General features: G+C 41.8%; 1 protein-coding gene across 1 annotated transcript in view; it reads right to left on the bottom strand.

Moving 5' to 3' along the window:
* pde9ab (phosphodiesterase 9ab) overlaps positions 1–13,328 on the bottom strand; it is a 107,079-nt gene that overhangs the window by 83,395 nt on the left and 10,356 nt on the right. The window contains exons 2-3 of the mRNA XM_063038516.1: positions 10,333–10,403; positions 9,289–9,366 (exon numbers count right to left, since the gene is read on the bottom strand). Of these exons, the coding sequence (XP_062894586.1) occupies positions 9,289–9,366; positions 10,333–10,403 (149 nt within the window). The remainder of the gene's footprint in view (positions 1–9,288; positions 9,367–10,332; positions 10,404–13,328) is intronic.

The raw sequence follows: 13,328 nt of genomic DNA, 5'->3' as shown, positions 1-13,328 counted from the left end.
GAACTCTGACATAATTTACATAATTTAAATGAATAAATGCCAGCTGAATATCCTTGTCCAGTTTAACATTAACATGGCTTTGAAATGAATGCATAGTAACCGATTAAATTCCTTGAGGGATTATACAGATAATTTTATTAAATCATACAAATAAAATTCAGATCCCCAATCTACACTCAGTGGCCACTTTATTGGGTACATCTGTACACATGCTCATTAATACAAATAACTAATCAGCCAATCATGTGGCAGAACTCAATGCATAAAAGCATGCAGACATGGTCAAGAGATTCAGTTGTTGTTCAGACCAAACATCAGAATGAGAAAGAAATCTGATTTAAGTGACATTGACTGTGGAATGATTGTTGGTGTCAGATGGAGTGGTTTGAGTATCTCAGAAACTGCTGATCTCCTGGGGTTTTCACACATGACAGTCTCTAGAGTTTACAGAGAATGGTGCAAAAAAAAAAAAACAAGAAACATCCAGTGAGTGGCAGTTCTGTGAGCAAAAACGTCTTGTTAATGAGAGAGGTCAGAGGAGAATGGCCAGACGGCTTCAAGCTGACATAAAGGCGACAGTAACTCAAATAACCACATGTTACAATAATGATATGCAGAAGAGCATCTCTGAATGCACAACAGATTGAACCTTGAAGTGGATAGGTTACAGCAGTAGAAGACCATGAACATACACTCAGTGACCAGTTTATTAGGTACCTCCTCTAACAAATAAAGTGGTCACTGTGTGTAAGTCATAAACTATTTGAAAACTTCTATTATAATTCCCAGAGCAATATTTATGATTCAAATTGTATATGCATACTTGAAACTGCCATGGTGATACAGCATTAGAGGGTGGGTAAAAACAGCTGTTAAACTTACATAGGGAGGTAGCATTACAAGAATTTGGAACTGTAAAGGAAATATGAAAATATTTCATATTGATGACAGGTGCTTTACTGCATCAAAACAGGCAATCACCCTTAATATCCAACAGGGAGATTCAAAACCTGTCTGATTGGTCACTCAGCAACAACCTCTTACTCAAAGTCAGCAAGACCAAAGAGCTGATTATTGACTACAGGAGGAGGAAACCAGAGGTCCATGAGCCCCTGGTTTGGTGTACAAAGGCTGTTGAAAATCTAGTCCAGAAGAAAAGAAAAGCTTACAAAAGGTTCAAAAAACTAGGTAATGATAGAGATCTAGAAAATTATAAGGCTATCGCCTCTGATCTGGGCTGACATTTACGTGCCAGGCAGTACCTAATTAATTAGCTTGTTTATTTCGGCTTTTTTCTTGAAGATGTGCTGGGTGCGTCCTGGCTACTGCTGCACCCCTGCATGCTTCGCGGAACGGTATCGGTCCGCAGCCTGGAGGTTGGGGACCACTGGTGTTGCGGATAGTGTGGAGGGCTGTCAGAGGTTACAGTGGGACATCGATAGGATGCAAAACTGGGCTGAGAAGTGGCAGATGGACTTCAACCCAGATAAGTGTGAGGTAGTTCATTTTGGTAGGTCAAATATGATGGCAGAATATAATATTAATGGTAAGACTCTTGGCAGTGTGGAGGATCAGAGGGATCTTGGGGTCCATGTCCATAGGACACTCAAAGTTGCTGCACAAGTTGACTGTGTGGTTAAGGCTGCATATGGTGCATTGGCCTTCATCAACCAAGGGTTTGAGTTTAGGAGCCGAGAGGTAATGTTACAGCTGTATAGGACCCTGGTCAGACCCCACTTGGAGTACCGTGCTCATTTCTGGTCACCTCACTACAGGAAGGATGTGGAAACTATAGAAAGGGTGCAGAGGAGATTTACAAGGATGTTGCCTAGATTGGGGAGCATGCCTTATGAGAATAGGTTAAATTAACTTGGCCTTTTCTCCTTGAAGCCATGGAGGATGAGAGGCGACCTGATAAAGGTGTGTAAGATGATGAGAGACATTGATTGTGTGGATAGTCAGAGGCTTTTTCCCCAGGGCTGAAATGGATAACATGAGAGGGCACAATTTTAAGGTGCTTGGAAGCAGGTACAGAGGGGATGTCAGGGGTAAGGTTTTATATATATAAAAACGCAGAGGGTGGTGAGTGCGTGGAATGGGCTGCCGGTAATGGTGGTGGAGGTGTTTATGATAGGGTCTTTTAAGAGACTTCTGGATAGGTACATGAAGCTTAGAAAAATAGAGGGCTATGGGTAACCCTAGGTAATTTCTAAAGTAAGTACATGTTTGGCACAGCATTGTGGGCCCAAGGGCTTGTATTATGCTGTAGGTTTTCTACGTTTCTGTGAGCCAGTCCTCAGAGGATCAGAGGTGGAAAGAGTCAGCAACTTGAAATTCCTCAGTGTTATCATTTTGGAGGACCTGTTGTGGGCTCAGCACGCAAGTACAATTATGAAGGTTGCATCACAGTCAGGTCTGGAAACGCCAATCCCCTGGAACGGAAATCCTACAAAAAGTAGTGGATACGGCCCAGTCCATCACGGGTAAAGCCCTCCCCACCACTGAGCACACTAACATGAAATGCTGTCAGAGGTGTGATGCATCATCCATCATTAGGAAACCCCACCACCCAGGTCATGCTCTCTTCTCACTGCTACCATCAGGAAGGGTGGTACAGGAGCCTCAGGACTCACACCACCAGATTCAGGAACAGTTATTACCCCTCAACCATCGAGCTCCTGATACCTTCACTCAGCTTCACTTGCCCATCATTGAAATGTTCCCACAAACAATGAACTCACTTTCAAGGACTCTTCATCTCATGTTCTCAATATTAATTGCTTATTTATTTGTTATTTTTATTTCTTTTTTTTTGTATTTGCACAGTCTGTTGTCTTCTGCACTCCGGTTGAAAGCTCAAGTTGCTGCGGTCTTTCATTGATTCTGTTATGGTTATTATTCTGTATATTTATTGAGTATGCCCACAAGAAAATGAATCTGAGAGTTTTATTTGGTGATGTATATGTACTTTGATAATAAATTTAGTCTGAACTTTGAACAAATGAGATTTGTAGTAGCCAAAATGTATTGTAATCAAAATATAACTATTTTAAAAAGTCTAATGACAGGGGCCAAGAGGAATCGGAAGGATTCCTATTCCCATACTTATCTTGACTATACCTCTTCCCACCCTGTCTCCTGTATAAATGCCATTCCCTTTTCTCAGTTTCTTTGCCTCCACTGCATCTGTTCCCAGAATGCAGCTTTTCATTTCAGAACATCAGAAATGTCGTTCCTTAAAGAACAGGGTTTCCCTTCCTCGACTATTGATGCTGTTCTCACCCACATTTCCCATACATCCGAGCTCACCCCATTCTCACACTGCGTAATAGTGATAGAGTCCCTCTTGTCCTTACCTACCACCCTATCAGCCTCCGTATCCAGCACATTAGCCTCCATAACTTCTGCCACCTCCAAAGGGATCCCACCCCTAAACATAACTTTACTTCCCCACCCCCCCAACTCTGCTTTCCACAGGGATCGCTCTCTCCGTGATTCCCTTGTCCATTCGTCCCTCCCCAGTAATCTCCCTCCAGGTACTTATCTATGCAAGCAGCCAAAGTGCTGCACCTGGCCTCACCTCCATTCAGGGCCCAAAACAGCCCTTCCAGCTGAGGCAACCCTTCACCAGCGAATCTGCTAGGGTCGTCTATTGTATCCAGTGCTCCCGAAGTGGTGAGACCCATTGTAAACTGGTGCTTGCTTCGTCGAGCATCTCCGCACCATCCGCCACAAGCAGGACTTCCTGGTGGCCAAACATTTTAATTCCGATTCCTATTCTGATGTGTCAATCCATAGCCTCCCCTTGTGCCAAGATGAGGCCACCCTCAGCATGGAGGAGCAACACCTTATATTCCATCTGGGTACCCTCCAACCTGATGGCATGAACATCAATTTCTCCTTCCGGTAACAAATTCCTACCCCATGTCCCCACCCTCCCCTTCCTCTATTCTTTGACTTTGACCTTTCTCTGACCTTTCACTTCTTCTCTCCTGCCTATCACCTCCTCCCGGGTTCCCTCTTCCTTCTCTTTTCCTATGGTCCACTCTCCTCTCCTGTCAGATTCCTTCCTCTCCAGCCTTTGACCTTTCTCATCCACCTGGCTTCACCTATCACCTTCCAGCTAGCCTGTTTCCCCTCCCTCTACTTTTTTTTATTCAGGCACCTTCCCCCTTCCTTCTCAGCCCGAAACATCAACTATCTATTCTTTTCCATTGATGCTGCCTGACTTGCTGAGTTCCTCCAGTGTTTTGTCTGGGTTGTTTTGGATTTCCAGCATCTCTAGACTTCCCTGTGTTTGGAAGAGGAAGGAGTTTTCTGTTCCTTTTAGAGAGTAAAATGCTACTGATTGTTTCCTAACCAGTATGGTTGCTGATGCTCAGAGCATGTGAGCTGTTGTCACTCACAACTGTCCAGGGTCTGGAGTCTGGTGATGAGTTTGCATGGAATTATAGCATTGATCATGGAACAGTATTCTGACCGAGGTGCCTTGACTATCCAAATGCTCCTGAAATGAATGTAGGACCATGGATATGGCATCTGCTGTTGACCCACTTTGGCAGTAGGTGAATTGCAGTGGATTGTGCTTGTCTGAAAGACACACATGAACAGTATGCAAGAAATACTTTTCACTTTATCCCTTTTACATGTGACAATTCTAATACAAACACCAACATAGTAATTGCTTCCAATATCAGAAAAAAAATTGAAGATATAATATTTAACCTGTGCTATCTTTGCAGTACAGAATCAGTGCTACGTTGCAGGGCACTGATTTGGTATTGCACTCCATGTCCTCCATTCTAAGCCTCACAGAGATGTTCACACTGCACTCTACAGAAGATCAAGCTGGGGCTGCGTGCTGCTCCGTTGTGAACCTGGCGTGCATTCCACCAGCAATGAATTATCCCAGCACAGCTAGTGTAGGGCGAGCAGTGCAGAAACTCAACACCAGGTTGAGGGGGTCACAACTACACCCTGGAGTGCGTGAACTGCTAGGGGACCAATAGCTCCTGTTCCATGTTCTGCACTACCTCCCATCTTCCCTGCTGGGAGCTGCAGTCTCCCCCCTCTACCCTCAGGGACAGAGAGCTTGCTAACACAGAGAGGGAGAAACAGTGGCACAGCGAGTGGAGCCGTTGCTTCACAACGCCAGAGGCTTAGGTTCAATCGTGACCTCAGGCCTTGTTTATGTGGAGTAGGCACATTCTCCCTGTGACTATGTGGGTTTCCTTTGGGTCCTCCGAAATTTGCGTTAATTGGCCACTGCAAATAGGCCCAAGTGGAAGACTCTGGGGGAGGCTAATGGGATGCTCACCCACCACCAACTCTCAGCGGCTAAACCATCGGATGATTTGCAGCTGGATTCAGACCAGGTTGCAGGCAACAACAGGACGGCAGGGAGTGTTATTATGTGTGTACAGAATTAAGAACTGCAGTTCCCAGTGTGCAAAGCTGTTCCCTCGGAACTGGAAGTGACGCTGATGAACTCGCCACACTTGCTTGTGTGTAGCTGGAGCATTCTGTAAATAAATGTGTGTTGCTTTTACCCACTCTAAGTTTTTCTTTTATCAAGAACAAACATTTAAACACAGTGTTAGAAGTTGATGTGAGGTCTAAACTGGAGATTATGTTTCAGTAAAAGGAGGCTGTATAGTGACCGTCAAGCATAAAGGGGCAGCACTTAAAGGCACAGCTACTGATTGTAGGTAAGAGAGTACAGTCAATATTAGGTCACACTGCATGCAAAAAGCTCAAATTAGTGGAAAAAGTTTTCATAGAGGCTTCACAGACCAAACAGGACCACACAACACTCATGGAAGAGTACACAGATGTCTTTGAGGAGCTTGGATGTTTAACTGATTAACTTGAAAAACTCATAACAGCATCTATGAGAGCTCCAAAGAGGTTATGCAAGAGAAGCACAAGAACTCCACCTTCCATAGACATCCATACCAGCTACACCAGCATGACAGTCTGGATGCCAGTGTTGAACAGAGAGATCATGATGAAGTCGTCGCTGGTCTTGCTTCCACATCATGCAGCTTTGGTTCAAAATCTGTCTCAAGTCAACTGCCAGTTAAAGACTGGAAATCGAAAATACTTCAACCTCCATGATCCTCTCCAAAGTTGAAGAGGAAAAATAAAAAGGAAGATGGAGAGACCACACAGACCCAAAGATCAGAATAACAGAAACAGTTCAACACAAACCAATAAGGAGGAGTTGCTATCTGTGATAAGCAACCAACAGAAAGAGTTCTGTGAATTGAGGCAGAATCAGCTGGAACTTGGGCAAAGACTCACTAATCACATGGATGTAGTCCAGGGCTTCATTATGAGGCATGTGGAACAAATTATAGTCACACAGCAAGAACAAGAACAGATACAAACAGATAGGATCTTGCCACAAGGATGTGAAAGAAATGAACACATAGATCAGAGTTCTCAGAAAGACACTGATATTAATGCAGCAAAGGAAAGCAATGCACCTATGGAAACAAACAGATTCAAAAAGGATCATCAAGCCTCAGAGACTGACTGAGAGTTGATGAGTGATTCAGGGACTGAATTCACTCATTATAATTAAATCTAATATAAATACTCATGTTGGAAAGCATTATTGTTCCTTGCAGGTTTATGAGGACATAGGTTTGTGTTTGTTTTTTCTTTAAAGGAGGAAGATGTGTTATTATGTGTGTACACAATAAAGAACTGCTGTTCCCATTGTGCAATGCTGGCGGTTCACCCAGAACCAGAAGTGGCATACCTGAACTGGTCACACGCATGGAGCCATGATTGGGGTGTTCTGTAAATCAATGCATGTTAGTTTTACCCACACTAGGTTTGGCTTTTATCAAGAACTAACATAACACAGGGGTCTCACTAAATTCCCAGTACACAGGTCACCGGTGTTGTCAGTAATGCATCCTCTGTACATGTTGCTACAAAGGCCAATTTTAAATGCTGATTATATAAATGCTGATTATATCAGTGCTTTTATTCCTGGGAACACTTGCTGAGGGATACGCAAAGTACCAGTGCACACCTTCTTCAAACAGCGCTGCGGTAAGCCAATAGCTGACCATAACAAGCAAATCTCTTCAACTATTATAAATTGTCAGAAAATTAGAGCCACTACGATGAAGTCCAGAATATAAAACACTCACATTTTCTATGAAGAAAAAAAATCAACGTACATGACGTAAAGCACAACTCTGTCAGGGATAATCCTTTCTTCTAACCTTAATAGAACCACCTTGTACTGCGCTTCATTCTGCACAAGATCCATATTAAAGCTATCTAATAAATATACTCTAGGCTGCTTATTTAAAAACCTTTGCAATGTGCTGATCTGAATGTTGAGCTCTAATTTATTCAAACATTTAATATCTGCTACCCTGGACATTGTGATAAAGTATTGCCAGGAGCCTGCTACTAGCAAGAACAAGCACAAATATCAAGCAGGACAACAACTCTGCCCTGCAGCATTTGCCCTTCTGATTGAATAGCCTGCTGTGCAGAGCGCAAGCAGATGTATCCAATAGAGGGTGGCATTTAAGGACCATGCTTCAGCACATCAGACCCTTCAGGAAAGGAAAGGGATGCCAAAATCTAATAACTCAAATTGAGTACATTTCTGATCATTAATTCAATTCAACTTTGTCCCTGGCTACTTCTGATTTATCAATCATCTACTCATTTATTGTCTCAAAAATTTGCAAGAGCTAATCAAAATTAATAGAATAGGATTTTTTTAAAAAACAATATTTGAAGACAGTCAAATATAGATCATTTGAAAAAAGATGTGTTTTTTTTTATATAAAAGGTCTTCATTGTGAAGAGAAAGGATAATGTACCTGACATGCCTGAATCAAGAGCTGGACCTCACTAAACAGTTAACCTAAATAAGCAAACAATATTAGTAAAAAAGTATTAGCAATAAAGACCGACAAATACACAAGGGCTTTAGAAGGACTTGGTAGGGAAATTGCAAATGAGTTAGCCATAATCTTTTAAAGCTCCTGACACAAGGACTATTCCTTTTTATTAGAATATAAAATGGCAAATGCAGTATCTTAAGGAAAGTGTTGGAAGAAGAGAGGTAGATAAATAGAGAAGGGGGGAATTATAGACACCTGCTGTGAGAAGGTTATTAGAAAGTTTAATTAAAAACGAATGACCAAGCACTTAAAGAAATCTGCTGATTATGGAAAGTCAACATGAATATCTAAAGGTTTCATCATATTTAACAGAACAAATTGAGCTCAAACAAAGTAATTAAAGTAGTAGACAGGGAAATATCTATTAATGTCATGTATAGCAATCCAAGTTTCATGAGAGAATTCACTCTGGAATTGATGGCAAATTATTGACCTTGTTAGGCAGTAGTGAAGAGGAGGAGTTAAATTGGAAGTGGTCAGAATATTGCACAAAGATCTATAGCAAGAACTGAGCTATTTACTATAATTATTATAAGTACAGAATATGCTCTCTAAAAGCACTCTCAAAAAAAACTCTTCAGCAAAAGATTCTTCTCCATTTTGGCACCATAAAATCTATTAGATTGGCTTAGCTGTAGTTACTTGGGCTTCTTACTTTCTGCTCCACAAATGTTCAAGAAAAGTTAAGCAGGGTTTCAAGCTGAAATGTTAAAAATTCTTACAACCCCCACAATTCCCTCAACACAGCTGACTGTTGCTCAGAGCAAAAAAATATATATGCAGATGCTAGAAATAAAAACAGTCCATGCTGGAAATAATCATCAGGTCACGCTGTATTTTGGGGAAACAGTTAACACAGATCTGACAAAAAAGCATTAATTTGAAACCAATGTTTCACTCTTCACTGATCCTGCCAGACCTGCAGAGTGTTTCTAGAATTTTCTTTCCTGTACAGTTGTAAGTGCTGATATAAAGACAGTATTTTTAATAAAATGCTTTCACATTTAGAATACATTTGGTACATTTTTGTAATTACCATGTTTCTGAAGTATTTGATACTATTCCAACATAAAGGCATCACTTACTTCAAGGAAATGAGATTGCATGAAGATGCATAGATCCTTGTACTATATCTTCTTTCACTGAAGATCATGCTGCATACTTTTGGACATATATGGAATTGCTATTAATGAGCAAGGTTTCAGATTAACTCAGTAGTTGAGTTTCTTTGTACTCAAGTGACCATCAATGTACTAGTATTAATTGCTGTGTACTAGTTTTACCATGAGATACTCCTCCGCTTCAATATCACTCTGTGTTAAACTGTTCATACCCAAGCAAATCATACCTTGGTGTGTTCGATGGCATAGTTGGGTCAATGGATATAATAGCATCATCTTGATCCATGAGCATTATCAAGGTGTCCCTGAAGACGGAATAAAGACAGACAAGGCCTTCATGAACAGATCACGTAAAGACTGGTCAACCTCTTGCTTTGATTTCACACATTCAATTGGATCACTGAACTTCAACAGACTTCACATATATTAAGGAAAAAACTCTTGATTTTCAATATATAGAATTGTGTGCAGGAATTTAAACTTGGTCACTTTTCAAAGGATGTGTTAAACATGAAAATTTTCATGAAGCACCCTCTCCGTGCTTAATGACCATTGGATAGGCCTGGCCATTACTGTCTCCATCCCACCCTGACCACACAGGCAAATAAAATCTTGCTTTAGTCGGTGATACAGGCACCTGGCACGTAAAATTCTATAATGGTAGCTACACTTCAAGACTATTTCATAAAGTCATAGATAGATGCCTCATAGAAACAGGACCTTCAGCCCATCGAGTCCATGCCAACCATGAAGCACCCATGTTTACAACCATCTTACTCTGACCCATTTTGTTTTCCTACATTCCCTCCGACACCTTTTGGGTGCTCCCACTCACCAGGAGCAATTTAGAGCAGACAATTAATGTAACATCCAGGGCACTTTTGGGATACAAGAGGAAACCCAAGCCTCTGGAGGGGTTCCCGTGGCCACATGAAAACTCTATCGGCACAAGACAATTGGGGATATCCACAGGTTGGGAAAGCTTTTGCAAAAAAGAAAATTAATTTCCCTCTATATACAGGATCCCAGTTAACTCAAAACCTAAAGCGTATCGCTGCATCTTATAAATGTGGAACATGATAATGCTAAATTTTCACTGAGAAATTTTAGTTACGAAGATTAAATTTTTATCCATTTAATTAATGACTCCTGTTTAGAATTAAATCATAATGATTTCATTACAATAGAATGTCATTTAAATGAATTAATAAATAGTAAAGCAAACGTTGCTTCCCCAAATAAAGAATATAGTTGATTTCTTCTTTCCTAACCTGGTGTACCCAACAGTTGTGCACAGCAGCTCCTTGATGTCACTGGGCCTGCAGTGTCTGCTGAACATCACCTGCAAACAAGGGGTAGAATTATAGTGGGGTTAGTGTCACAGAATAAATGAGAGAGCACAGGACATAAAAAGTATTATGCACCTCATCATCATTGTACTTATAAAATACCATTGATATAACAAAACATTCCAAGGTATATCACAAAAGTGATACCATACAAAATTTGATACCATATATGGAAATATTAGGAGAGGCGACCGAGACCGTGAGCTGTATAGCTTTGTGAGGGAATTCCAGAGGCTGACGTCTTAGCAAGTGAAGACAACGTTTGAGAGATTGCATTCAGTGATAAGCAGGAAGCCAAGATTGGAACAGGGCAGATGTAATAAGAGGTTACAGGGCCTGAGGACATCAAAGCAATAGAAAGGAGTGGCCATGGATTTGAAAGTAAGAGGGTTATAAAAATGATACTTAGTCAGGAGCCAATGTAGGCTAATACACATTGGGTAAATGGAGATTGTTGTGAATTGGGAAACAGTCAGCAAACTTTCCAGAGTTTTGGAATAATCAAGTCAAAAGATAACAAAAGCATGATGAGGAGGTCTTCAGCAGCTGATGATCTGAGGTGCTGCAGAGTTAAGCACTGTAATGGAAGGGTAAATGGACAGCTTTAATGATAATAGGTTGTGATCTGAAAAGCAAGCCAATGACAATATCAATTTAGTTCAGTTTCAAACAGTGCCAAATGGAGTTGCTTTGTAAAGAACAAAGCAACATTTGAGCTTTTCGCTCAGATTAGTCCACTGCTGATGCCATAGCCTCTGCACTCTACTTCATCCTGTGTCACCTGGAAAATTGTGCCTCATATGCCAGGATGCTGTTCATTGACTTCAGCTTGGTGCTTAATACAATCATCCCTCAGAAGCTGGTGGGTAAACTGTCCGCTCTCTGTAATTGGATCTTGGACTTCTTGACAGGAAGAGCACAGTCAGTCCATGTTGGCAGCAGCATCTCTAGCTCCACCATGCTGAGCACTGGCAAACCCCCAGGGGCACGTGCTTGGCCCGCTGCTGTTCACACTGCTGACTCATGACTGTACTGCTAGATCCAGTTCAAACTGAATCATCAAGTTTGTTCGTTGATGACAAGGTGGCATACTGTTTGGAGACAGAGTGGCAGGTGGAATGGTGCAAGCACAACATGACAAGACTAAAGAGGTGATTGTAGACTTTAGGAAGATGCGGACTGACCCACTCCTCACTGCCCATACATGGTTCCTCTGTGGAGAGAGCTAGGAGCACCACATTCCTGGAAGTGCTCATAACAAACTATCTCAATTGGTCCCTCGACACCACCTCTTTTGCCAAGAAATCACAGCAGTGTCTCCACTTCCCGAAGAGACTGAGTGAGCGAGGCTCCCTCTCCCCCATTCTAAACAATTTTCACAGGAGCACCATCAGGAGTGTCCTAACCAGCTCCATCACCGTCTGGTACAGGAATTGTGAGGACAGCTGAGGGGATCATTGGAATCTCTCTTCCACCCACCAGAGACATTTATCAGGACCGCTGCATACGCATTGTCAATGATCCCTCCAACGATCTCTTTGACCTGCTACCATCAGGTAAGAGTACCGTAGCATTAGGACAAGGGCCGTTCGGATGGGAACCAGCTTCTTCCCCCAGGGCAGTAAGACTACTGAACTCCCTGCCACCACCCAGATCTCATCACATACGAAGCGTCAGTAGAGTTATACTGTTTACTTTTTGACCTGTATCGTAAATGCACCTTAAAATTGGCTTATTTGTTTGTGGTAATATTTGTGTTGTCTGTGTGTTGTGCACCTTGGTCTGGAGGACGTTGCTTCATTTGGTGACATACTTGTGCATGGTTAAATGACAATAAACTTGAACTTAAAGTAGTTTAGGTGGATGAAATTTTTCTTCATCTGATATTGGATGCTGGATGAGGATGCAGACAATTTATAGGTAATGGAAATTTGAAAGAATGATCATGATACAGTAGATGTGAATATCATCAATGTTGCATAAGAAGTTGTGGTTTTGAGTAATGATACCAAGGGGCACACAAGGATGAAAAATATCAGCTCCATCCCAGTCCTGGATGAAGTAAGTTTTCAAACAAAACATGGGCAATGTCGTTCAAAGGTAAATACCACATCCGGTGTGATATCACATGGAAAAAGAGAACTGGTTCGTGCTGAGTTGGCAATTTCAGCATCTATGGAAGATTAGGTGCTTTATGTGTCTTGGAATAGGATAATTAAAAATAGCTCACCCACTGGAATCTGTTTACTATTTAAATAGATCATGATTGTTCCATACTTCAGTAAAATTTGCTTAATTTAGTTCATATTCCCAATAATCTTGCCTACCAATAACCTAGGCTTCCAAAGCTCCGAATGCCCAACCATACACAATGTTTAGGAGGAGAGATTTCCAGACTCAACCCCTGCATGCCTTGGCTTTAATTTTATTTTACTTTTTCTTAGACCATTAGACATAGGAGCAGAATTAGGCCATTCAGCCCATCGAGTCCACTCCTCCCATTTCATCATTGCTGATCCCGGATCCCATTCAACCCCATACACCTGTCCTGTCACCATAATCCCTTGATGCCCTGACCAACCAGGAATCTATCAACTTCCATTTTGAATATACCCACGGACATGGCCTTCACCGCAATCTGTGGCAGAGCATTCCACAGATTCACTCCTCTTTGGCTAAAAAAAAAATCCTCCTTACTTCTGTTCTAAAAGGTCACCCCTCAATTTTGAGGCTGTGCCCTCTGGTTCTGGACACCCCCACCAGACGAAAAATCCTCTCCACATCCACCCTATCTAGTCCTTTTCACATTCAGTAGGTTTCAATGAGGTCCCCCGCGCACTCTTCTAAATTCCAGTGAGTACAGGCCCAAAGCTGCCAAACACTCCTCACATGTTAACCTCTTCATTCCCGGAATCATC

The sequence above is a fragment of the Mobula hypostoma genome, chromosome X2, assembly GCF_963921235.1.
Source record: "Mobula hypostoma chromosome X2, sMobHyp1.1, whole genome shotgun sequence".
In the NCBI taxonomy this organism is placed as follows: Eukaryota; Metazoa; Chordata; class Chondrichthyes; order Myliobatiformes; family Myliobatidae; genus Mobula; species Mobula hypostoma.
This window is presented reverse-complemented; position numbering and strand designations above follow the sequence as displayed.